Source organism: Saccopteryx bilineata, chromosome 5 (assembly GCF_036850765.1).
Source record: "Saccopteryx bilineata isolate mSacBil1 chromosome 5, mSacBil1_pri_phased_curated, whole genome shotgun sequence".
Lineage (NCBI taxonomy): Eukaryota > Metazoa > Chordata > Mammalia > Chiroptera > Emballonuridae > Saccopteryx > Saccopteryx bilineata.
In genome coordinates this window covers 160,563,478-160,589,899 of record NC_089494.1, presented here as the reverse complement: position 1 = coordinate 160,589,899, position 26,422 = coordinate 160,563,478, and the positions used below count along the sequence as shown (strand labels likewise).

At 49.6% G+C, this 26,422-nt stretch overlaps 1 protein-coding gene across 7 annotated transcripts in view; it reads right to left on the bottom strand.

The window, feature by feature from the left end:
- The window catches only part of FRMD4A (FERM domain containing 4A), a 681,483-nt gene that overhangs the window by 16,721 nt on the left and 638,340 nt on the right, over window positions 1-26,422 (bottom strand). For all 7 annotated transcript variants that reach the window (XM_066279107.1, XM_066279109.1, XM_066279111.1 and 4 more), the window contains 6 exons: window positions 22,688-22,810; window positions 14,372-14,600; window positions 10,837-10,893; window positions 6,673-6,910; window positions 5,422-5,589; window positions 1,372-2,240 (listed from right to left, as the gene is read on the bottom strand). In XM_066279107.1, coding sequence (XP_066135204.1) covers window positions 1,372-2,240; window positions 5,422-5,589; window positions 6,673-6,910; window positions 10,837-10,893; window positions 14,372-14,600; window positions 22,688-22,810 — 1,684 coding nt within the window. The remainder of the gene's footprint in view (window positions 1-1,371; window positions 2,241-5,421; window positions 5,590-6,672; window positions 6,911-10,836; window positions 10,894-14,371; window positions 14,601-22,687; window positions 22,811-26,422) is intronic.

The window sequence follows — 26,422 nt, the reverse complement described above, 5'->3', positions numbered from 1 at the left end:
TCTAGTCACTTGCTGAAGCCGACGGTCGACTTTGCTGGGCTTCTCTTACAGATGAAGTGGGATATGCAGGTGGTTCTCTCATGATTGCCTGGGTCACTTTCACCTCTGGGCCTTGTCGTTTGGTGGGCTGGCACCACAATAAATAAGCCAATGGGATGTTATGATAGCATGCAGGAGCCGTGTGGTCTGGCACACCCGGGCAGCTGGCTGGTTTTCCTCTGTGCCCTGCTCTCTCCAAGCCCCCAGATCCCCCTCAGTCCCCAAAGATGACCCCATTTTCTGTCTTTGGAATCATCCCTTTCCCCTGATCTTGACCCTACTTTCAGGCACAAATCAACTCCTGACTTACAGTTTCCTCCCTTTGCTGCTGATTCTCATTTTCTTCTGCTTTTAAAGTCATTTTTATTATTTGTCAAAACCCTCTCCCTTTCTTTCCCTACAGTTCGTATGAAGCAGTGTCTCCTCGCTGTCTGAGCCCCCTCTCCTCATGAGGCTATGAGCCTGTAAATGAGTCGGTCTGTGCTGGTGCTCAGGGCCCTGTCCGCACCTGGTGAGTGCTGAGTGAGTGTTGCTGGAATCCGCATGATTCTTCCGCACACCGGGTGGGAAGGGAGAGAAACCGAGGGGAAAGCATGGTCCCTCCCCTTTGTTACTTAACTGCATACTGCTCAATGCTCTGACTGCAAGAATCAGGTGACCCTTAATTTGATTATGAAAATCTAGTAGCACACTACAAAAAATGACTGTGGTTGTATCATAACACCATTAAAATGAGATCACACTGAGCAGTTATCCATGTGGTCACAATGAAGTCAAGTGTAGTGTTCCATGCTCTGGTCCTTAGCTGGCCCAACCTGGGGGTCACACCAGCGTAATCTTGGGGCTTGAACAAGCCAGGGCCCAAAGTGAGCCTTCCTCTGCCAGGTTCCACCAGGTTTCAACCTTACTATGTCTTGCTCTTTAGCAAGGTAAAGGTGCACCTTTGCGGGATAAACCAACACACTACTTTACCTAACTTCTTTGATTTCTGTCCTTCCCAGGAGAAGGGGCTGGCAGGGTGGTTTGCATCCCCACTGAAATAGGAGTGAGTTGACCCAGGCCATTGGGGAGGGTCAGATGCAGTGGATCACTCCCCCCCACTGAGGTCTCTGCCACTCTTGGCAAAACCAGGACAGAATGGGAAGGGATAAAGCAGAGTGTGTGTTGAAAACCTCAAGGATCATACATCCGACAGCTAAGTTTTCAGAATTAACCATCTCATTCCTCACTGCGGTCTCTCAGAAAATTTGGAAGCCCTTGAAAAAAGTCAACAGTTCACACCTAGGCCAGCGAGTGCCCGTGCAGGGCCACCCCGCCCCTTCCCACTCTCACCTGACGTGGCCTTGCACATCTGGGGCATTCTGGTGACTCTGCTGTGGGCCAGGAAGGTGCTCTGGGAGGAGGTGCTGTACTGGGAGCCGCTGTCAGAGGAGGTGGAGCTGGTGTGTGACAGGCGGCTGTGCTCCTTGTGCGAGGCAGTGGAGCGCTGGTACCACTGGCGCAGCTCGTCCGACACAGCCGTGCGCCCCGTGCCCTTGTCGTGGGCACCCTCGCGGCCCAGCGACGGAGTTCCCAGGATCTGGGAGCGTGATGGCGTCAGGCGGCCGGCGTCGCCATCTTCGCTGGCCCTCCAGCTCTCCCGGAACAGGCCGCCTGCCGTGTATGAGTTGGAGGTCTTGAACTGCGCCTTCACGCTGTAGTGGCCCTCCTGGTCACTCTCCAGGCTGCGCACAACCACAGGTGTGGCGCCACCCTCTATGTACAGAGGGTACTCCTTGATACGGTACTGCGAGCTGGGCTGGCTCTGGCTGTGCAGGTAGACGCCGGGGGCACTCCCGCCACCGCCCCTCGCTGCCAGGTTGGGCATGCTGCCCGAGTTCGCAGTACCCAGCGCGCCTGCCGCCCGCTGTCTCTGTCGCTGCCGTGCGCGCGCCTTGGAAGGCGAGTCCTCCGCCAGCGTGGAGTAGTTGGCATTCATCTGCGCTGGGTAGTAGTGCTCCGAGCTCGAGTGGCTGGTGCACGAGGAGCAGTCGTCCATGGGGTCCGAGCCGTTGCTGCTACGAGTCCGTGGGGTATAGAAGTCCGGGCTCCCCGTATCATTCTCTGAGCCTAGCAGCTTCCCCTGGGATTCCAGGCTGGAGCTCCGGTGCCGAAAGTGCAGGGCGAGGCTGTGTAGGCGAGTGGGGCTGAGGTCCACCGACCTGTGGGGAGAGGCTGGTGGGTCTGGGTTTCCAGGGAAGGGGCGGGGGTTGTGCAATCACGGGACTTCAGAAAGAGCCTCCAGCAAGCGTGCAGCTGGGAAACAGACAAAGCTGGTTGCCCTGAAAATGCAGGTGCTTCCCATTGTTCCCAGATGAAGAGGAGGAGGGAGGAAAGCAAGGCTGATCCCTGGAGTCAAGCCTGGCCTCTGCTGTGACTTGATTTTCTGTGGGAGGTGGGACTGAAGACAGAGCCCACACAGGGGTTTCCTCTGACAAAAGCGTGCCAATTGTCAGGACTTTGTTATTATTATTTTTTAAGTGGAAAGGGATTCTATAGATACAAAGAGAACTAAGAAAATGCCTGTTCTAGTATTATGTTAAACCAGATGAAATGCCCATTTTTGTAGTTCAAAAACAGTAGCAGGGGCATAGTTCAGGCTGAATACTATTATGAAACCCACATAAACAGATTTCCATTTTCATGAAGACTCTAAAACAGAAGGTTGATGCAAAAACTTACCACTTTGTTCATAATCCCTTCTGCTTATCTGAGTCTAGACTATAAATATCCATCAATACTGCAGACAATGCTAGGGTCACATGTGAAATTAAGGGTGGCTTGTTGGCCAGCTACATGAAGATGTGAGTTCCAGTTCTGTGAGTCACCCAGGGAAGAATGCAAAGTCCCCACCATGTGGCCTTCTTCTAGTCCCACCCCACTCCATCATTGTGTTCCAGTTATACTGGCCTCCTAGGAACATGCCAAGTTCAGACCTGTGTCCAGAGCTTTGACCTTGCTGTTCCCTAAGATGGTCTCAGACCTTGCTCCCCATCTATTTAGGTCTCTGCTTAAAGTTCAGTTTATAAGAGAAAGCTTCTCCAATGCTTCTATATTGCTCACAAAAATTAGGGGATATTTCAAAATGAATATGAAGCTATGAAATACCCCCTAATTTTTGTGAGCAGTGTATTTAAAAGATGATCTCTAGATTGACTGGTGGTGGTGCAGTGGACAGAGTGTCGACCTGAGGATCCAGGTTGGAAACTCCAAGGTTGCCAGCTTGAGTGCAGGCTCACCAGCTTTGGGGTGGGATCACTGACATGATCCCATGGTTGCTGGCTTAAGCCCAAAGGTCGGTGGCTTGAGCAAGGGGTCACTGGCTTGGCTTGAGCCCCCCGGTCAAGGCATGTATAAGAAACAATTAAATGAACAACTAAAGTGATGCAACTATGAATTGATGCTTCTCATCTCTCTACCTTCCTGTCTCTCCTTGTCTCTTTCTCTAGCACTTAAAAATAAAAGACGTCTCCCTCCACTCCCTAGCCCCTTGCTTTATTCATTTTCCTTAGTGCTTATCACCACTTGACATACAGTGTGTCCGTAAAGTCATGGTGCACTTTTGACCATCACAGGAAAGCAACAAAAGACGATAGAAATGTGAAATCTGCACCAAATAAAAGGAAAACCCTCCCAGTTTCTGTAGGATGATGTGGCAGCATGTGCGCATGCGCAGATGATGACATAACACCGTGCATACAGTAGAGCAGACCACGGCCATGCCAGTCGAGATGTGGACGGTACAGAGGAAAGTTTAGTGTGTTCTGTGGCTCGCTAAATTCGAATCCGTGACCAAAGTGCAACGTGAATATCGGCGCATTTATAACAAAGCGCCACCACATAGGAATAACATTACTCAGTGGGATAAGCAGTTGAAGGAAACTGGCAGTTTGGTACAGAAACCCCATTCTGGTAGCCATCAGTCAGTGATGAGTCTGTAGAGGCTATACGGGATAGCTACCTAAGGAGCCCTAAAAAATCTGTGCATGAGCCCACATCCAACTGCACTGAATAGGTATGAAACTGGGAGAGTTTTCCTTTTATTTGGTGCAGATTTCACATTTCTATTGTCTTTTGTTGCTTTCCTGTGACCGGTCAAAAGTGCACCATGACTTTACGAACACACTGTATATTTCTTTAATGTGACTCTCAACTAAAATGTAAGTCTGATAAGAATAGGGTGTGGTCTTTTTCTACTGCTCTATCCCCTTAATACCTGCTACATATAGGCACTTTATATGTAGAACTGTGTTGCATGAATGGATGAATAAGGGAATTTTGTCTGGAGTGCTCTATCCTATATAAAATGGTTCATTATGGAAGATCATGCCAACTGTCCTTTGAGGTATGATCCCAATGGACTCAGTTTTTGCTAAAATGGAATGATAGCTTTGGTTCTGACTCTTGGAAAATGAAAATGTGATTCATTGGAGCATCACTTTCACCTGTTTCTTTTGTTCCTTAATGAATTTATATGTACTTTGAGGTATTAAAAAGTTCAGGATAAATTAGGGCCCGGTAGAAAGTTACATGAGGACTCTCCAGTAAGCATCACTCCATCGGTCCAAGGTTGTTTTGGCCCCAGCATGCTTCCTGGCCAATCCTGCTGGCCTCTCCTGCCTGCATTTCCCTTAGGCTCATACTTGCTCACTGTCTGCAGGGATTCTCCAGTCGACTCCAGGCACCCACTGGGCACAGACTGTAGGACATGATGGGACTCTTGGCTAATGTTGGCTGGCTGCCGCCAGCTCAGTTTTAAATTCTGCTTTATTTTAAGGAGAAACTACCTCACAAGTTCAGGCCTGGCTCTGGTTCACTGTTATCTGGTCCTGGGGTGGGGAGGCAGAGATGCCAAATTTTATCTATCTATCTATCTATCTATCTATCTATCAATCAATCAATCAATCATCTATCTATCCATCTATCATCTAGATATCTGTCTATTTTAAGTGAGAGGAGGGGAGATAGACTCCTACGTGCATCCTGACCAGGATCCACCCAGTAACCCCTGTTGCAAATGAATCACCAAGCTATCCTTAGTGCCTGAGGCTGACACTTGAACCAACTGAGCTATCCCCAGCACCTGGGGCCAACGCTTGAACCAATTAAGGCACTGGCTATGGGAAGAGAATAAGGAGAGAAGGGGGAGAGGGAGGGGAGGGGAGGGAAGGGGAGGAGGAGGGGGAGAGAAGCAGATGGTGGCTTCTTTGTGTGCCCTGACTAGGAATCAAACCAGAGATGTCCATACACCACTGAGCAAACTGGCCAGTGCCAGAAATGCCAAATTTTAGAATGGAGGGTCTGGTTCAGGGAGGGAGTGGCCTGAGGGCTGGGTGGACTCACCTCGTGGAATGAACATAGTGGGGACTCCGGACACGCAGGTCTGGTGTGGACGGCATGCTGGACTGTGAGTTCCAGTGAGGGAGGCTGCGGATGGGGCTATTCTGGAGGGAGCTGCTTCCCCCTCCTGCTTCAGCACAGCTCCCTGTGCTGGGGAAGCGTTTGTGGCTGCTGCAAACCAGAGGAGGCCTGTTGGTCACCACCACACAGCTTCCCTCCTGCTCCCGGGGCTGAGCTGACTAGCCTCCAGACAGCCACCTTGGTGCTGGGTAAGCTTGCTCAGGACTCCCTCTCTCCCTAAGGTCTCTATTCTGCTTCTCAGCCTCCCCCCCCCCCCCCCGGAAGTGGGAAGAGGTCCTTATCCCTGACCCCTTGGGCAAAGTGAGATGAAGACTTTTGTCAGACTTGGCTAGCAAGGGAGCATGACTGTTCTGTGAAGCCACTGTCCTGAACGTGTTTCTGTTTACAAGAGACAAATATTTACTTGTCTCTGTATCCACTTGGAGCTTGATAGGGTACAACTGAAGTAAATGAGAAAAACAGAAGCTGACCAGAAATGCCTTAAAAAACCCTCTCTCCAAGATCAGCTGAGTAATGAGCTGATAATGCACAGCTAAGACTACAGCTGTTTGGCTCCAGAATTCTGTTGGCTGAGGATTAGGGTTCTGAACTACCGTATTTCCCCATGAATAAGACAGACCTTTTTTCGAAAAATTTGGGGTCTAAAAACTAGGTGTGTCTTATACAGTGGTTGTAGATTTTTTTTACTTGCATTTCCTGCTTTTTCGCGTGGATGAGGAGTTGTATGAATTTTATGATGAATAAAACTTGAGTTCAATAACTTTATGTAATACATTTTTTTTCAAATTTCAGGCCCCCAAATTAAGGTGCATCTTATTATCCATGGGAGCGTCTTATACATGGGGAAGTACGGTACTTCTGGATTCCTCTGAGTAGGCTTTCACTTGCCATTTTGGAATCACGCTGCCCAAGATTTCCCAAGTAATTGCTGTGGAATTTAACAACATTAAAGTCATCTGCCAATATGTTAACTATGAGCCAGAAACCCCAATTTCCTTCTGAATGACAAATCTGCACGTGGACAGGGTCAGCAGCACTCTCGGAAGGCAACCCCTAGAAGGAGGAACAGGCTGATTTGGATTTTGTCATTTGTGGATGCTATTTGGGACAGCCCTCTGGTGCTTTCAGTAGCTGCAGCCCATGACCTCCTTTGGCCTTCCCCACTCAGCTCACCTGGAATGACTGTGGGAGGAACGTTTCTTGACTTTCTCATAAGGCTCGTCTAATGAGGACTCACTCCACATTTTGGGCTTTATGGGTGACTTGTCATAGTCGTTGCGATGATAGTGCATCTGCCTGAGTCCCTCCAGGGACTGGGGAGGAGGAGGCCTGTTGTGTGATGGTGGCCGAGGAGGGAGTCCCTTGTGAGGAGACTGTAAGGGGGACAGTGTGCTGGTGACCTGAGAGTCTTCTGCACAAAGACGGAAAGAGAGAAACTGAGCATCACCTTTCCTACTGATCCCAGTCAGGCCCCTCCCACCTCTGCCCCAACATCAACCCCTGGGAGCAAGACCAGCATCTAGTCTTGAAGGTGCCTGTGATGCTTCCCCAGTTGCCAAGACAAGTCAACCCAGAACAAACCAAACCTCAACTCTGAGCTGCATTAAATGGGAAGAGAAGGCTCAATTCTAATTAGCTACAAATGGCATAAGCCCGAATTTCATTAAATATCATCAACTAATGACTGCTTCACACTGAATAGCAAAATGTCATCATCATTTTAAGTCTTCTTTCAATAGACAGAAAGTGTCTGATTTACTTTGAGAGGTTTCATTCAGTTCCATGAGGGCTTTGTAAATCTGTTAATTGCTATAGCCTCAGTGTCTAGAATGATTACTGCCACATAGTAGGTGCTCAATAAATGTGTTAGAAAAAAAAAAGAATAAAAGCATGTTTGCTGAGCATAATTATCTACTGGGTGGCTCTAGGTATCTACTCTGCTTGTTCCAGAACTATCTTTGTACGTTTTGGAACTGCTTTAGTTCCTTTGGAAGGAGATGGGCTACAACTATGACAGATAAATAGAAATCCATGCCCTGCCTTCAGGGGAGTGACGCTCTAACACATCAATGTGCTATAGGACTTTTGGAGAAAGTGAATTCAGTTGGTCAAGGAAGGACTGTGGTCTGGAAAGGATTTGGCAGTGGACAGGCCGAGAGGAGGGAAGAGGCCAGGCCCACATCCAGCTGTTACAGAGGGAGGGAGGGAAGAGCTCTGGTCAGTGCATGTGCAACGTCCCTGCCGTGAGCACTGAGATAAGGAAGCTGCCCCAACGGACATGGGACAGTCAATTCCTGGCCAGGCATCAGGACTAGGTCTGAAAGCCAAGGTAAATGAAGCATGGATGTGTTAGGAAGCAACCCCGGTTTAAGACTAGTCATCTGGCAGGGCTCACACGTGCAGGCCTGGAGAGGGGCTCCTGAGGGGTTAAGGAAGAGACCCCGTGTTGGGTGCCCGGGGAAGGCAGTGCTGAGCAGAGAGAGGAGGGGAAACTCAGTGTTCCTCCTGAAGGCAGAGGTGGGAGTGTGAGGGAGACAATACCCAAAAGCAAACCTCAAACCCCCATAAACATTCACCCAATCTTGAATCCATTTCCAATACTGTTCTTTCCACAGCCTACTTCTCAATCCCCCTTCCCTGAGACCCGACCCTGTGGTATGTTTGCACTCCTCCTATATCTCTCAGGTCAGGGAAGGAGAGAACCCCTACAGGGAGCGGCCTGCGGTGGGAGTGAGGGTCTGGGTGAGGCAGTAATGCCCCTGGTAGTCTGGGGGTCTGGAGCATGGGGAGGAAGCTAATCACAAACCATGCATCAGAATTAGCCAATGACAATATACAACTTCCCCAACTCCTCTGTTACAAAGAATCTCATGAAATCATTTTCATTCCCTCTCCTAGAGGGACTTAAGTCCACAAAGGCCAAAACAGGGCTGGATCTCTGATATTCAAAGCACAGCTCCCTGTTCGAGACACACATTTCTCCCTTCCCAGGCAATAATGCTGACAGTGGAAAAATATTACGATCTCATAGCTAATAGCAGGGTCAAGACAATGGGGTAAATAACCCACCAGCCTTTCCCTACAACAGCAAGTATTATTATTCTTGCAGTTACTCTCAGGACTCTGACTTGGGTAGACCTTTTAATTTTCTGTCTGAATAGCCACTTATCCCTGTCCATCTGAGGTTTCCTGTGGGGCAAAAAAACCACAAAAAAAAACAAACAAAAAAACCCCTGCCAATTAATATATCCATTTCATTAATGGCCTGGCCTCCCAAGTTTGGGGTTAAATCCACAGGAACATGCTTGGAAATGGTTCTGTGTTTGGAATTCAACTCTTGTCTATGGCCATACCACCCTGAACGTGCCTGATCTTGTCTGGAATTCAATTCTTTCCTCCCCAGCCTGTGGTGGTGGGCAGGGGTCTGGGCAGGGAGTGGGGAGGCTGAGGCAGGGTTGGGGGGTGGGGTCTGGGCAGGGAGTGGGGGGGCTGAGGCAGGGTTGGGGGGTGGGGTCTGGGCAGGGGGTAGGGGTGGTGAGGCAGGGTTGGGGGGTGGGGTCTGGGCAGGGAGTGGGGAGGCTGAGACAGGGTTGAGGGGTGGGGTCTGGGCAGGGAGTGGGGCGCTGAGGCAGGGTTGGGGGGGTGGGGTCTGGGCAGGGAGTGGGGGGGCTGAGGCAGGGTTGAGGGGTGGGGTCTGGGCAGGGAGTGGGGCGCTGAGGCAGGGTTGGGGGGGTGGGGTCTGGGCAGGGAGTGGGGAGGCTGAGACAGGGTTGGGGGGTGGGGTCTGGGCAGGGAGTGGGGGGGCTGAGGCAGGGTTGGGGGGTGGGGTCTGGGCAGGGGGTAGGGGTGGTGAGGCAGGGTTGGGGGGTTGGTGAGGCAGGGTTGGGGGGTTGGTGAGGCAGGGTTGGGGGGGTGGTGAGGCAGGGTTGGGGGGTGGGGTCTGGGCAGGGAGTGGGGGGGCTGAGGCAGGGTTGAGGGGGTGGGGTCTGGGTGGGGGGGCTGAGACAGGGTTGTGGGGTGGGGTCTGGGCAGGGAGTGGGGGGGCTGAGGCAGGGTTGGGGGGGTGGGGTCTGGGCAGGGAGTGGGAGGGCTGAGGCAGGGTTGGGGGGTGGGGTCTGGGCAGGGAGTGGGGGGGCTGAGGCAGGGTTGTGGGGTGGGGTCTGGGCAGGGAGTGGGGGGGCTGAGGCAGGGTTGAGGAGTGGGGTCTGGGCAGGGAGTGGGGGGGCTGAGGCAGGGTTGGGGGGGTGGGGTCTGGGCAGGGAGTGGGGGGGCTGAGGCAGGGTTGGGGGGTGGGGTCTGGGCAGGGAGTGGGGGGGCTGAGGCAGGGTTGAGGGGGTGGGGTCTGGGTGGGGGGGCTAAGGCAGGGTTGTGGGGTGGGGTCTGGGCAGGGAGTGGGGGGGCTGAGGCAGGGTTGAGGGGTGGGGTCTGGGCAGGGAGTGGGGCGCTGAGGCAGGGTTGGGGGGGTGGGGTCTGGGCAGGGAGTGGGGGGGCTGAGGCAGGGTTGGGGGGTGGGGTCTGGGCAGGGAGTGGGGGGGCTGAGGCAGGGTTGTGGGGTGGGGTCTGGGCAGGGAGTGGGGGGGCTGAGGCAGGGTTGTGGGGTGGTGAGGCAGGGTTGAGGGGTGGGGTCTGGGCAGGGAGTGGGGGGCTGAGGCAGGGTTGGGGGGTGGGGTCTGGGCAGGGAGTGGGGGGCTGAGGCAGGGTTGGGGGGTGGGGTTTGGGCAGGGAGTGGGGGGCTGAGGCAGTGTTGGGGGGTGGGGTCTGGGCAGGGAGTGGGGGGCTGAGGCAGGGTTGGGGGGTGGGGTCTGGGCAGGGAGTGGGGGGCTGAGGCAGGGTTGTGGGGTGGTGAGGCAGGGTTTGGGGGTTTGTGAGGCATGGTTGGGGGGGTGGGGTCTGGGCAGGGGGGTGGTTCACTTCTGTTTTTTCCTGCTACCTCCAGGCTCTCCAAGCAGGTTTCAGTCTCTGATTTGTGGTCTAAGCCAATGTCTGCCTCTCTCCTCCAGGAATTATGAATACTCCAAAGGAAACTATGTATGGTGTTCAGATTCTCTGTTTAGTTAAAAATGTGGTTTTGGCAACTAATGAGGTAAAGTACTACTCACTAAATATCCCCTTAAATCTTATCTCTCAGCCACAGGAAATATGAACATTCCAGTAGACACAGTTTACCTAGCACCCATCCCCTCTCAACCAACAGGAAGTGAGAGAACTGCAGGGGACCTGGCTGCCATCTTGTCCCAGCTCTTGGCTTTAGGCTGATCTGTCCCAGATGACACACACCTCAATCCCAGTTTAATCTGTGCCCCCGACCCGTTCCCAAGCAGGAAGTAGACAACCTACCATCCTCCAGAACGAGGGCATCAGAGAGAGAACTGTCTTCACTGCCAATATTTCCATCTGAGAAGACAAAAGCAAACATCTAAGAGTTTTTTTTTTTTGTTTTTTTTTTCATTTTTCTGAAGCTGGAAACAGGGAGAGACAGTCAGACAGACTCCCGCATGCGCCCGACCGGGATCCACCCGGCACGCCCACCAGGGGCGATGCTCTGCCCACCAGGGGGCAATGCTCTGCCCATCCTGGGCGTCGCCATGTTGCGACCAGAGCCACTCCAGCGCCTGGGGCAGAGGCCACAGAGCCATCCCCAGCGCCCGGGCCATCTTTGCTCCAATGGAGCCTTGGCTGCGGGAGGGGAAGACAGAGACAGAGAGGGAAAGCGCAGCGGAGGGGTGGAGAAGCAAATGGGCGCTTCTCCTGTGTGCCCTGGCCGGGAATCGAACCCGGTTCCTCTGCACGCTAGGCCGACGCTCTACCGCTGAGCCAACCGGCCAGGGCACATCTAAGAGTTTTGTTACATCCCTTACAAAGCCTTGCTTATCAAAATCGTGTAGTTAGCACCATCCCATGTCCTCTTCTTTCTAATCAGAAAAAAACCATGAAATGCAATCAAAATGCTGTTGGCTGTTTCTTTTGACAGTCCCTGTGAGGTCGTCGGCTCATACCCCCCCATGACACTGCAGCGTGCCACTTTGTGCTCCTGTATGATATAGCACTGCAGTGCTGAGCAGATCCACGTCCACAGAGGCCGCCTGGCCTGGTTAGGCCACACCACTGTCGCAGCCCAACACCAGGACACGTTCTGACTGAACCAGAGGAAGTAAACCACTATGTACTGTACAAACATGAAACTACGGTAAGGGGCTTGGCTTTGCTCACGGGGCAATGAATAACTTCTCAACAAACATTTTAAGTCATTAATAGAGGGAAAAAAGCTGCTAAATACAGTTTCTATCTCCAAAACTCATGTTCACAGAAACCATTTGATTAACCATAAAAGCATGCCAATGAGGGAGATAGTAAGGTAATCCTTCCCTTTAACAGCTGGAGAAACTGAGGCACATCTAGGGAGCTGGTTTGCCCAGAGTTTTTCTGCTTTCCTGGCAACATTAGTAAAAGGTCCCAGGTCCTCAGATATCAAGTTTAGTGTTTGATCTTTTTTTTTTTTTCTTTTTTGTATTTTTCTGAAGCTGGAAACGGGGAGGCAGTCAGACAGACTCCCGCATGCGCCCGAACGGGATCCACCTGGCACGCCCACCAGGGGGTGATGCTCTGCTCATCCTGGGCGACCAGAGCCACTCTAGCGCCTGAGGCAGAGGCCATAGAGCCATCCCCAGCGCCCGGGCCACCTTTGCTCCAATGGAGTCTTGGCTGCAGGAGGGGAAGAGAGAGACAGAGAGGAAGGAGAGGGGAGGGGTGGAGAAGCAGATGGGCGCCTCTCCTGTGTGCCCTGGCCAGGAATTGAACCGGGGACTTCCGCACGCCAGGCCGACGCTCTACCACTGAGCCAACCGGCCAGGGCCTGTTTGATCTTTTGAAATAAAAAACCATACTAAGGAACTAAGAAGCTTAATTACTATCCTAATTCAAATGGGCTTGTATAATCAAAACATTATTTGAAAGAGGCAGCAAAATAGAGAGGATATTATCTTGAGGGGTTAAAAAAAAAAAAGGCTGCAGGCTTAGATGGGAGCAGTCACTCACCAGTTAGTACAGATCATAATGTGAAACAGACTGTCGGCAGTGCTCACAGATAGCCCTCACTGGGCTCGGTGGACAACGGGCTCTTCTGTGGCCAACCAGTGAGCTGCCTGTCCCGGCAGCACCCCTCCAGGCTGGCTCTGTGGGCCACCCTGGACATTTCCCTAGAGCCAGGACCCCCAAGTGCCTTGAGGGGGGCAGAAGGACAAGGGCTGTGAACTACAGGTCTGTTAGGAAGTGGGGGGAAAGTAACAAAGTGTTGGCCAAGGACAGCAAGGTGAGATGGAGAATGATGGTTATTCCACATTTACTAAAGCAAAGGGATTGTTTTTTAATGGTACCTCTTCTTTTTTTTTTTTAATTTTTTAAAAATTTATTTATTCATTTTAGAGAGGAGAGAGAGAGAGGGAGAGAGACAGAGAGAGAGAGAAGAGAGAGAGACGGGGGAGGAGCTGGAAGCATCAACTCCCATATGTGCCTTGACCAGGCAAGCCCAGGATTTGGAACCGGCGACCTCAGCATTTCCAGGTCGACGCTTTATCCACTGCGCCACCACAGGTCAGGCGTATCTCTTCTTTTTTAAACTAGGCATTCTCTTTAGTTGTATTGCTTGATGGATTATGAACAGCTAGCACACAGAGAGCCCTGATTTTGGCGTCTTGGGGTCTAGTGTACCGTTGCTTCTCCAGCATGCTCACATTTTTAGGTTGCAGATTATATATATGTAGTAAAATACACATACCATTGTACGTATATTTACCATTTTAACCATTTTTTCTGCAGTTCAGTGGCATTAGGTACATTCACATTGTTGTCCAGACATCACCACCACCCATCTCTCGAACTTTTTCATCTTCCCAAACGGAAACTTCGTCCCCGGGAACACTAAGACTCGATTTCCCCTGGCCGGCTCCTGGTAACCACCATCCTACTTTCTGTCTTTCTGAGCAAAGTGTTTTAAATATGCAAAAACAATGAAGGAATACTTGCTCTATACATAAATATAAATATTTCAAAGAATTTGCTTCTTTAGGAAACCAAGGATTTTAACATTTGGGAAACTTGATGGTTGTTGCTTGATTGGGGGGAGGGTCTTTCCTTCTAGTGTTTACCAAATATAATCACCCAAATTCCTAATCCCTCCTGATTGAGTTCAAGGCTCTACCATCAGCGCGGGCAGCCCAGGCCTCCCAGCTGCAGCTTTGGGACAAAATCCCCTGGTGCAGAGGAGGACAGAAGGTTGGCAGGGCTGCTGGCCGGCAGTGGAGCACTTGGTCACTTTTCCCTCTGGACTGGGGGAGGCGGATTGGGTCTTGAGAATGTCAGAGCCTGGGCAGCTCAGACTGGACCAGACTGGACCAAACTGGCTCGGTTATCTTGGCTTAACTCCCTGGAGGTTTGGAAGGAGCTTTAGCTTATGGCTGTAGGCTCTCCCAGGGAGGCAATAAATGGTAATAATGATAGTTTGATTGGCATACTCTTTCATCTATGGACCTGAGTGCACTTTATGGACTTACTAGCTCCATTTTATAGGTAGACAAATGAAGGTACAGGGTGGTTAAGTAGCTTGCTTAGGTCAGTGGGTTTCAACTGTCGGTCTGCAAAGGTGCTGCTCTGCAAGAAATATGCGCTGGTCTGTGAAAGAGCTGAGCACCCGGGTGCTGTATGAAGATCGCAGGTGTGACATTTCTGGCAGACTGCCAGCAGTATGTGGCCCTGTAGTTGAAAGGCACTGGCTTAGTTCATGCCAGGAACTGGCCTCTGGTCCACTCACAGGACGAGCACAAGTTTCCCAGGGCAGTGGGGGCAGCCTGGCGTGGGGAGGGGGCTCAGAACTGACCGTTGATGATGAGTGAGGCCCTCTGGGTGGGTTTCTTCCCAGACTTGATGCGGTTCTCGTTGATTGCATTCTCAATCTCCTGCAGCTTCTTCAGTGCATTCAGATAAGAGGTTTTTCTTTGTTTCTTCAGTTTTTTGCTGACGTTGGGGTCACTGGCGAGGCGGCGGGCAGCCTCTGTAATCTGGGACTGAATGGCAAACTCTCTTTCCAGGCGTTCCAGCTCGGCTTCCTGTGAGTGAAGAGCCAGGCATTACACTGAGGGGATGCTAGGCAGGGGGACCCCTGTCCCTTCCGACCCTGTCCCCATCCCATTGTGAGTCAGCTTTCCCTACTTCTGAGGGCCATGGCACCAGGAACCCAGCAGTTGCATTGCCCAAGTCCTACCCTGCTTGACCCTGCACTGGCCCTGTTCCTAAAATCTCTGGAAGCTGGTGCCCTGAGGCACACCCACTTTCTAGACTCTTGGTCCCTGTTCCACTCTGGAGACAACAATGTGTGCACACAAGATCCATCACTGAGAAGCAGAGCCCTCATGCCGAGGGCCGCTGGGTGGCCTGGCTTCATTTCCATGGTCTCCAGCAAGGCTCATGAAGACCAGGCCCTGGTGGAAGTCAGACCTGTTGGGTTGGTGTTTCCTGTCGGCTTTGGGCATAGGATGCAGCACTGACTGTTTCAGGGCAGCTCTCTGTCCTGCTCTTCGGTGGGAGCTCCAAGGCGCCCCTCTCCCCGCCCTCCTGCACACCCCTCTGTCTCGCAGTTTGAGCCCTTCACATTGGGTTATTTCCACTCACTCAGGTCTCTTTGAAAGTGTCAGGTTTGGGTGCCCAGCCCCTTACCACAGCCTCAGCGAGCCAGGTTGGACGGTGGGTGACTCAGCACCAGGGCAGTTCCTGTGACTCCCCCTGAGCATCCTGATGGATGTCCTACTCCGCCCGACCCTGGGGCATCCTGACAGTTAGTCACCCCCCATCTGCACATTCTTTACTTAGTCACCACCACCCTCCCTCCCCCATTGTTTAAACCACCACAGGTAACAGAAGTCTTCCCCCTGCAGCAAGAAATACACCCCAAATCAGCCCTCTATGGAATGAGGCTTCTCATCCTCTCGCTCCTGACACCATAGAGCAGTGGTTCTCAAATGTTTTTGAAGTCGAGTGCATTTAAAATCCTACAAATAGGCCCTGGCCAGTTGGCTCAGTGGTAGAGCGTCGGCCTGGCGTGCGGGGGATCTGAGTTCAATTCCCGGCCAGGGCACATAGGAGAAGCGCCCATTTGCTTCTCCACCCCCCTCCCCTCCTTCCTCTCTGTCTCTCTCTTCCCCTCCCGCAGCCAAGGCTCCATTGGAGCAAAGATGGCCCGGGCGCTGGGGATGGCTCCTTGGCCTCTGCCCCAGGTGCTAGAGTGGCTCTGGTCGCGGCAGAGCGACGCCCCGGAGGGGCAGAGCATCACCCCCTGGTGGGCAGAGCGTCGCCCCTGGTGGGCGTGCCGGGTGGATCCCGGTCGGGTGCATGCGGGAGTCTGTCTGACTGTCTCTCCCTGTTTCCAGCTTCAGAAAAATACAAAAAAAAAAAATCCTACAAATATCTGTAGGTGCACTATATACAAATTTCTGAGAAATATGTTATAAAAATTAAGTCAAATATTAAAGAAAAAAATATAAAGTCCAAGCATGCATTTATGGTAATTAAATGAAATAAATAGAACAAAATTAAATTTATTCTGACATTAAAAAACATTTTTATGTTACATGTTGTTTTTTTTTTTTTTTTTTTGTATTAAGTTGGAAACGGGGAGGCAGTCAGACAGACTCTCGCATGCACCTGACCAGGATCCACCCGGCATGCCCACCAGGGGGCAATGCTCTGCCCATCTGGGGCGTTGCTTCGCCGCAAACAGAGCCATTCTAGTGCCTGAGGCAGAGGCCACGGAGCCATCCTCAGCACCCAGGCAAACTTTGCTCCAATGGAACCTTGGCTGTGGGAGGGGAAGAGAGAGACAGAGAGGAAGGAGAGGGGGAGAGGTGGAGAAGCAGATGGGCGCTTCTCCTGTGTGCCCTGGCTGGGAATCAAACCCAGGACTCCTGCACACCAGGCCAATGCTCTACCACTGAGCCAACTGGCCAGGGCCTATGTTACATGTTTTGTTATGCTTTTTAATTCGTAAAAAAGAGGGGTTAAAAAATAAAAAATCCCACAAAAAAGTTATCTTTTTATATACATAGATACATTTTTAGTAAGATTTAGTAAATTCGGCAGGTCCCGGTGTGAACATGTTAAGTTTTTTCATTCTTGTGTTTATGAGAAACATGAGCCTGATGTGTCCTAGCGATTTCTTCAATGTTTGGGCATATAATTGAAAGGCAAACTCTCATTTCCTGGTCAATACATTGAAGAATTCCTCTCTTTTTACTCTTAATTGTGTTGAGTGCAGACAACCCCCACCATACATATTATCTTCACTTTACACCAAACAAAGGATAGAAGAAACTTGCCTCCAGTCTTTCCGGGGAACATGAGGGCACTGTAAACAATCCAGCACCACAGCTAACAGCCTTTTGCAACCTAATCAGGCAAGTGAGCTGGGGATTGGGCAGACTGTCAGCTTACAGCCAATTCCCTACACTTCTGTCCCCCAAAAATCTAAACTCCAAAAGCCCTGTTGGTTTTTTGGTCCCCAACAGGCACATATTTCTCTGGAATACCACAGGGCACACCTGGAAATCTTCTAGGGCACACCAGTGCACCATGGTGCACACTTTGAGAACCACTGCCATAGGGTCTCAGCCCATCTGTCTACAGAGGCATAAACTTCTTATAAAATTCACCAGGCCTTATGTGTCCCTCCTTTGGCGACCTAACAGAGAGCTCTTTCTGCGAGCTCCAGTGTTCCTCTCACACTTGTTACTCATAACAGCTCTGCTCAGGCTGTGAGGTACGGATGGTGGGTGGCGGGGGAACCAGTGTCCCCTGCTCCTAGGATTGAGTCAGGGCATTCTCCTTCCTTTCCTTGTATACCCCCGCCCTACCTTCACACAGATGGATGAATTTTCCCTCAAACAGAGTATTGGTCTCGGGGGAAATGGATCTGTGTCACACAATTCCCTGCGGACCCAGAGGACAAGACATGGGACAGTGCATTTGCTGCTGTCCTCTCTGTGACTCAGTCAGCTTCTTCAAGTCTGACCTGCCAGCCGGGAGACCATGCCCCCACCTTGTCCTCCGTGATGCACAGCCATACCGAAGTCTGACAGGAACTCATCTAGCTACCAACGAGCACACTGGTGGATTTGCCAGAATCAATGTCTTTCTATACTGCTCACAAAAATGAGGGGATATTTCATTGCTTCGTATTCATTTTGAAATATTCCCTCATTTTTGTGAGCAGTATAGTTAGAGGCCAAATAGAACACCAGGCCTGGGCACAATGCATGGGCTGGGGCCTCCATTCAGCACAGAATTCTTAGCTTGGTTTAATTTTGAGTCATTTAAGCCCGAAGGGAGCAAAAACCAGGAGTGAGAAAGAAAGGTGAAGATTAGGCAGAATTATTTAGGAAATAACTTTCAGATCCTTCTAATGCCAGCTGCTCTGTTCCCTAGGAGGAAGAAGAATATTGGGATGGAGCCCCACCTGGAGCCTGAAACAAGTCAGTGGGGAGAAAGGCTCAACTCTGTGTGGGGTCTACCTGGCAGCTGTTTGGAAAGCCCTGAGCCAAGGCACTACCCCAAGATTCAGGATGCCCAGAACAAATTCTCTCTGCTTAAACTAAGACAAGCACACCCTGGCGGCCCTGTCTGCACAGAATAGCCTCCCACCGTGTGACCAGAACAGCCCAGTGTGCTTCCAGGAGAAACGGGGAGCTCTTCCTTCCCAGAGCTACTCTGCAGCACGCCAGCTAATTCTGCAGTCCTTCCTTTGAGCGATTTCGCAACGATATAAATAGGGAAGGGTGAGGAAGAAAGTGATGGACACTGAATTCTCGATGAACCAACAGCACCCTTTGCTGACAAGTGTGAAGGAGCAGCTGGTGAGATGTGGTCAGAGGCCGGGGAGGACAGCAGGGCTGGAGGAGGGGAACACTCACGAAGGCAGGGACTGCTCTTAAAGGTTGAGTGCCTGGTGTCTTCCCAGCACAGGGGAGAGGAAGTTCCTCAGGCAATTCTGATGACAGTGGAGTTGAGAACTACTTGACCAGATGGTCTTCTGAATGCCCCGCCGTCACCCTAGTTCTGACTCTGACATAGCCTCGCCCCTTCCCGCAGCCCTGCGCCTGTCCTGTAGCATCCCCTCTCCACGTCAAGCTCCTCATGTCTACTGGTCACCAACCAGCTGTAAAATCCCGTCAAGTTTCTTCCATATAATGGCTCATTTAATCCTAGGATAGTCCAAAGAAATAAAGACTATAAACTTTATTTTTCAGAATAGGAAACTGCTGGCCTGACCTGTGGTGGTGCACTGGATCAAGTGTCGACCTGGAACACCGAGGTCACTGCTTCAAAACCCTGCACTTGTCTGGTCAGAGCACATATGGGAGTTGATGGTTCCTGCTCCCCTCCCTTTGTCTCTCTTTCTCTCTCTCTCTCTCTCTTACTCTCTCTCCTCTCTAAAAAAATGAATAAAAAAATAAAGATAATATTAAAAAAAAAAAAGAATAGGAAACTGCCTGGTGAAGCTTAAGATTTGGATAAAGCATCCCGGTGCGGCCACCAGCCCCCATGGGGTGTCCTTGTGCAAATCTCAGATTCCCACTGACTTCAGGACACCCACATTCCTGTGGACATTTTCACGCTAACCCCCAGCAAGCTCCTAGTAACAAAGGGCTGGATGCTGTTAAACAGACATGCAATGGGTATTACTGGAATGTTCTTGGCCCTGGCCAGTTGGCTCAGCTGTAAAGCATAGGCCCGGTGTGTGGAAGTCCAGGGTTTGATTCCTGGTCAGGGCACACAGAAGAAGCCACCATCTGCCTCTCCACCCCCTGCCCTGGCAGCCATGGCTCATTTAAGCAAGTTGGCTCTAGGCACTGAGGATGGCACCATGGCCTTACCTCAAGTGCTAAAATAGTTCAGTTGCTGAGCAATGAAGCAACGGCCACAGATGGTGTTGAGCAAATGAGTTTGTAAAATTTGTATTTTTTAAATTTGCTCACTTTTAGTGTTAAAAAATGGCGCTGGGCAGCACCAGGTATGTGAACTGTGAAATTGCAAATTACCTTCCTGCTTGGGAAGGGTCATTGTCTTTTCTTTTTTTTTTTGTATTTTTCTGAAGCTGGAAATGGGGAGGCAGTCAGACAGACTCCCGCATGCGCCCGACCGCGATCCACCCGGCATGCCCACTAGGGGGCGATGCTCTGCCCCTCCGGGGCATCGCTCTGTTGCGACCAGAGCCACTCTAGTGCCTGGGGCAGAGGCCAAGGAGCCATCCCCAGCGCCCGGGCCATCTTTTTGCTCCAATGGAGCCTCGGCTGCGGGAGGGGAAGAGAGAGACAGAGAGGAAGGAGAGGGGGAGGGGTGGAGAAGCAGATGGGCGCTTCTCCTGTGTGCCCTGGCTGGGAATCGAACCCGGGACTTCCGCATGCCAGGCCGACGCTCTACCACTGAGCCAACCGGCCAGGGCCGGGTAATTGTCTTTCTAATGTTTGCTGGAGGAGAGGTTTCCATGCCAGAAAGTTTGTGAAGAAGGGAGGAAGCCATAGTTTTGCAGAGTTTGTGCAAAGAGAAGGGAGAAGGAGATGGGGAACAGAGGTGAGGGGCTTTTGTGAGCTCCACTGAGACTGGTGGGGCCTTTGATTCTAGGAAAAACTGGAGAAGATTCTCCTGGTTGTGAAACCGGAGAATGTGTCAGTGGTTTTGGGAGCTCTGAGTGAAAGGGAAGTGTTTTTTCTCTGTGTTTGCTTGTAGGCTGGTGCAAGACTTTAATAAAAGGAATGGCCCACCATTTTTGGCCCCACTGTTTCTTTACCGTCTATCTGAATCTAATGGAACCCTGCATCTGCATGGCTGTGATGGCGATGGCTGTGACTACTGGCCACACAGATGGGCAGAGCACTGGCCCTAGACGGGGTTGCTGGTGGGCGCATGCAGGAGTCTTGTCTCTCTGCCTCCCTGCCTCTCACTTACTAATAATTAAAAAAAGAATGTTCTCTAGAACAGTGGTCCTCAACCTTTTTTGGGCCATGGACCGGTTTAATGTCAGAAAATATTTTCATGGACCGGCCTTTAGGGTGGGACGGATAAATGTATCACATGACCGAGACAAGCGTCAAGAGTGAGTCTTAGATGGATGTAACAGAGGGAATCTGGTTATTTTTTAAAAATAAAACATTGTTCAGACTTAAATATAAATAAAATGGAAATAATGTAAGTTATTTATTCTTTCTCTGCGGACCGGTACCAAATGGCCCACGGACCAGTCCCGGTCTGCGGCCCGGGGGTTGCAGCTTGCTACAGGCCTATCATTTTAGACAAACAACTTCCACAAAAATCGAAATGTTTACGAATGCTCAAGCAAGCTAATCATACCAAGGGAGTCACATATCGACCAATCCACTAATATAACAAGACACAAAACCTACTCCGGAGAAAAAGGTAAGGGCACTTGGCACTGTGTAGAATGCAGAAAGGTACAGAAAACCTGGGAGCCCCAACAAGCAGCCAAATGAGGACAATGGAAGCACTGTGGACAAAAAAGAAAGAAAAGAAAAGAAAGACGGGGCCACAGACTAAACTTGACAAGCTCAGGTGAGCCCTGCATGGTGGCCTTGTAAACTCAGAGACCTAAAGTGACCACACAGGATGGTCTGAACTTAAAACTTTCTAACTAAAAGCAGTTCATGGTGGGTAGGCAGGTCCAAGAGAGTTATTTTTCTTTAACTAAGGTCCATGCTGACCTTAACCAAGCCTGTCTGTTGTCTTCTGCATCTACACTAACCTGATAACAGGCCTTTGATATGTAAGGTCATCTTCTTTTCTGCCCCTCAGGGCAGGCACCCCACCAGGGCAGGAACCAACACACTCCCTCGTTATAGTTATAATTATCGTGTTAATTAACTGTTAACTATCTTACCCATGCCCCTGTAAAAGAAGTTTCAGTACAGGGGTTCCTCCTTTATGACAGTCTCTCAACATATGACATTTAGAGTTTATGATGCTCACTCTCATAAAAACTTTAAAAAATGGAGAGATGAGTGCTTTGGCTTATGCTGTTAGCATTGTTACTTGTGAACTATATGGGCAAACTACTTCGGTTGTGCGTGGCAGAAGAACATGCAGTACAGTGTACAGTACAGCATATTTATGTTTTTTCCCTTTTTCTGTGGCTTAGTTGTGTTTTGAGGTTCTAGATTATTGTTGGGCAGATAAAGTAGTTTATGCTCACTCTGTTAAAGATGGCCACTGCTCTCACATGGTGATGCTCTCACGTGATACAGCTAACTGCCCTTCTTGCTTGGGAAGGGGCTTGGTTATGCTAATGTGTGTTGGGGGAGGGCTTTCGGGCCAAAAGGTTTTAAAAGGAGGAGCTAGGAGGCCATTTGGGGAGAGTGACCACATTCTTGTAGAGAGGAGGAGCCCATGTTGTAGCAGGGCAAGGAGGCCACGTGGAGGAGAGGAGGTAGCCCAAATGGCAGAATGCTGAAGGAGAAGCCAGTTTGTGCAGGAGAAGGAGATGGGGAACAGAGGTGAATAAGACTGGTGAGGTGGAAGCCTTTGATTCTAGAAAAAAAACCGAAAGAGTGGGTTTTGGTGCCCGTGTGTTTGTTTTTTACTCATTGGCTGGTACGAGTCTAGAATAAAGGAAAATGGCCCACCAGTTTTTGGCTCCGCAGTTTCTTTATGATCTGTCCAAATTAAATGCGAACCTACACAGGCCAGGCGGCTGTGGTGGTGGCCGTGGCTACTGGCCTTACAATTACGATAGGATAGGTAAGTGACTTAGGCTAGCGTGTACTTCGACTTACACCAAAATTCTGGTTACGTCACTGTCACAGGAATGGAACTGTGTCATAACCTGAGGACGCCCTGTATATACATTTTTACTTTTTATCCAATCTCAGTGATTCCCCCTTTGCTTTCTCCCGCCTCCCTAATCTATCACCAGTCAACTTCATGTAACCTCCATACACCTTCCCCTTTGCTTCTAATGTACAAAATAAGTGGTGAAACCACCATTTTACGCAGCCCTTTCTCAATCCATTGAGACTTTGCCTCTGGCAACTGTTGACAGTTTGGCTCAAATAAACTCATAAAAAAATTCTTATAGGTTTGGAAGTTTCTTACGTTGACATAATCCAACACCAGAAAGAAAGAAAGAAGGACACACCTCTCCCTTGGGCAGGATTTTCTGTTCATCCAGCTTGAAGGCTGTTCCGATTCTTCTTCGAACAATGGGTGGCTCCTCCCCTGGATCCAGAGGATATTCCGCGGGCAGTTTGCCCGTCAGCTCCTGCAAACGTTCAACAGCACAAGGAGAAGATGGAAATCAGAAATCAGAGGGGGCGTGTGCTTGGTTTCTAGGACACACACACACACACACACACACACACACACACACGCACTTCAATGCATGGATTTGAGACAGTACTCTTAAGCAAAGTCCTTAAATAAGAGCTTCTGAAATGACATTTCATTTCTCTAAAAATGGATAAGAGCAGTCCTTTCTTCACAGAAAAGATGCACTTTGAAAAGTGTTTTCCAAAGTGACTGTGTGTCAGGTAAACAGAATTAACCTTGGCTTTCATCATAAAACTTACATTTCATTTGTTAGTTTCCCAAGTGTTTCTTGCAGGCCCAGGCTGTGCCAGGCCGGGCACACTGCCAGGAAGGAGCACAGCCAAGATCTCTGGGCTTTCTAGCTCCAGTGCTCTTCCCACCGCCTCAAATCCTGCCTCGTAAATATCTCGAGATTACAATGTCTATCTAGTGAGCTTTCTTAGGAAGATTGGAATCTATATGGTGAAGTCCAGAAAAATGCATATGATGATAATTATTCCACTCAGACTGGATGCTCAGGGAACAGGCTGAGCTTAAAAGAATTAAATGTATACAAATATTTCAGTACAAACTCAAAATAAACACATAATATTGACAAGGCTTAATACAGGGCTATTGTGTGTATATGTTGGGCTCTGAAAATCTAATAGTTGTGACTATAATGGCAGTGAACTTAGTTGACAGGCTTAGTGACACTGACCCTGCAAACACTGAGGTCCAGGAAATGAATCCAGATTAGAATTGGGCTCCATGCTAGGGACTATGTGTGGGCTGACCAGGTGGTGGTGCAGTGGGTAGAGCGTTGACCTGAAACACTGAGGACCCAGGGAAGTTGGCGGCTTGAGCATGGGCTCACCAGCTTGGGTGTGAAATCACAGACATGACCCCATGTTTGCTGGCTTGATGACCAAGTTCGCTGGCTTGAGCAAGGGGTCACTGGCTCAGCTGGAGCCCTTGGTCAAAGCAAATATGAGAAAGCAATCAATGAACTAAGGTGCCGCAACAACAAAGTTGATGCTTCTCATCTCTCTCCTTTTGTGTTTGTCCCTCTCTCTCTCACTTAAAAAATATCAAATCTGAGTCAGCAGCCAATCAATGTGGTGGAGCCAAGGCATCAACTGTAAGGAGTCACGTCCAGGGGCCAGAAAATCCTGGGAGAGTCACTGTGAGCTACCAATGGCTTAAGTGTCAGGCCCAGGAGAAGCCCAGCCCTGATTTCTAGTCCCAAATCCATAGTTCATCATCCACACAAAGAGCTGTTGTGCTGGGTACCCTGGGGCGAGTGTCCCACAGGCAGGAAGCCCAGACCATCAGATTCCAGGCGTTGACTCAGCCTCTAAGAAAAGGAGTGATGTGGCCTCTCCTCCCCACCGCTGGGTGTGCGCATGTGTGCACTGGGTTGTGTGTGTGCTCAGACACATGCACACACTGAGGTGCATGGTATGTGCAACGGCGTGTGCATGTGAGTGCATCTGGGGTTCACAAGCACCCCACTCTCCGATATCCTGGGTCCCTTCCCTTTTGTGTTTGATGATCTGAGAATGCAGCCTTGAACTTTTTATCCCTCACTGCAACCATTTTGGAGCACAAGAGCCAACTGTCTTGAGTATGCAATGCTCTGAAATCTTCTTACGTTTCTTTCTTTTTCTAACGTCTAAAGTTTTTATGTGTTTATTCTGCAACATTTTTATATGCTTTTCTAAAAGTCAGTTTATAATTAACATACACTGAGGATTTTATATTGTTAGGACTTACTTTTTTACACTGAAACTTATAAAAAGCAGGGGAAAGTTACTAACATGGCTATTGATTTATAAGTCTAAAACATCTGTGGTTTTAAAATAAAACATGTTTTAAAAAAACGGGACTACCGATTTTTCACCATCTGCTTCAAGGTAGATGAGTCAAAGCCTTGATTCTCTACATTTAATCCGATTTGACACATAACCAGAGCCACATGAGGAAGGAGGAATTTCACGTACTGTTGTGGGGGCTTGGCTTAGTTCCTCTTATATTCTTATGTTGGTATTTCTGACAAATACTCCCACTCCACCACGTTCTGACTGCCCTGCTAGCTCTCTAGGGCAGTGGTTCTCAAAGTGTGCGCCAGGGGGCACTGGTGTGCCCTAGAAGATTTCCAGGTGCGCCCTATGGTATTCCAGAGAAATATGTGCTTGTTGGGGACCAGAAAACCAACAGGGTTTCTGGGGTTTAGATTTTGGGGGACAGAGGTGTGGGAAATTGGCTGTAAGCTGACAGTCTGCCGAACCCCCACCTCACTTGCCTGATTAGGTTGCAAAAGGCTGTTAGCTGTGGTGCTGGATTGTTTACAGTGCCCCCATGTTCCCCGGAAAGACTGGAGGCAAGTTTTTTCTATCCTTTGTTTGGTGTAAAGTGAAGATAATATGTATGGTGGGGGTTGTCTGCACTCAACACAATTAAGAGTAAAAAGAGAGGAATTCTTCAATGTATTGACCAGGAAATGAGAGTTTGCCTTTCAAATATATGCCCAAACATTGAAGAAATCGCTAGGACACATCAGGTTCATGTTTCTCATAAACACAAGAATGAAAAAACTTAACATGTTCGTGCCGGGACTTGCTGAATTTACTAATCTTACTAAGAATGTATCTATATATATAAAAAGATAACTTTTTTGTGGGCTTTTTAAATAATCTTTTAACCCCTCTTTTTTACGAATTCTAAAAAGCATAACAAAACATGTAACATAAAAATGTTTTTTAATGTCAGAATTAAATTAAATTTTGTCATTAATTACCATAAAAGCACACCTGGACTTTATATTTTTTCTTTAATATTTGACTTAACTACTATAACATATTTCTCAGAAATTTGTATATAGTGCGCCTACAATTATTTGTAGGATTTTAAATGTGCCCCGACCTCAGAAAGTTTGAGAGCCACTGCCCTAGGGGATAAGCAGTGCTTCCCTTTGTTCTGAGCTGAGGGGCCTGGTGTCTGACAGGGACAGGACGGTCAGCCAGAGGCCCTGCTGTCCCGACTACGGATGAGTCAGGAGCCTCGTGGGAGTCAGCACAGAGGCGATCTGCCTGTGGCCGTGACACTATCTCTTCTGCTCAAGTTCTGTTTTGTCTTGTCAACGTTATAAAAAGTAAGAACTCTGTTATCCTTATTTTCTTTTATTTTGAAGAGATACAGTGAGACTTTCCTTAACATATGCTAACTTATCCCCCTGATACATTTCTCCAATTTTCTGATACTGACTCCTAACTTTTTTTTAGGGACATTGCCTCTATTAAAAACAAAACAACACTCTACAGATTATTAAATGCAGACACCCAAAGCCATATTTTTTAATCCTTCCACCATTTTTTTTATACAAATGCCTGTAGCTGCTGCAAACCAAAGCAGGCCATTCTGGTCATTGCCAGAGAGAGCCCTGTCTGTTCCCAGGGAGTGGACTAACTAGTCCTGGGACATCGAGGAAAAGCTTGCATAGGATTCCTACCCTGCGTCCTCAGGGCACGGCTTTCCTAAGACTTGCACTGGGTATGTGTTAATGTGGGTCTGCTTGAGCTAGCTC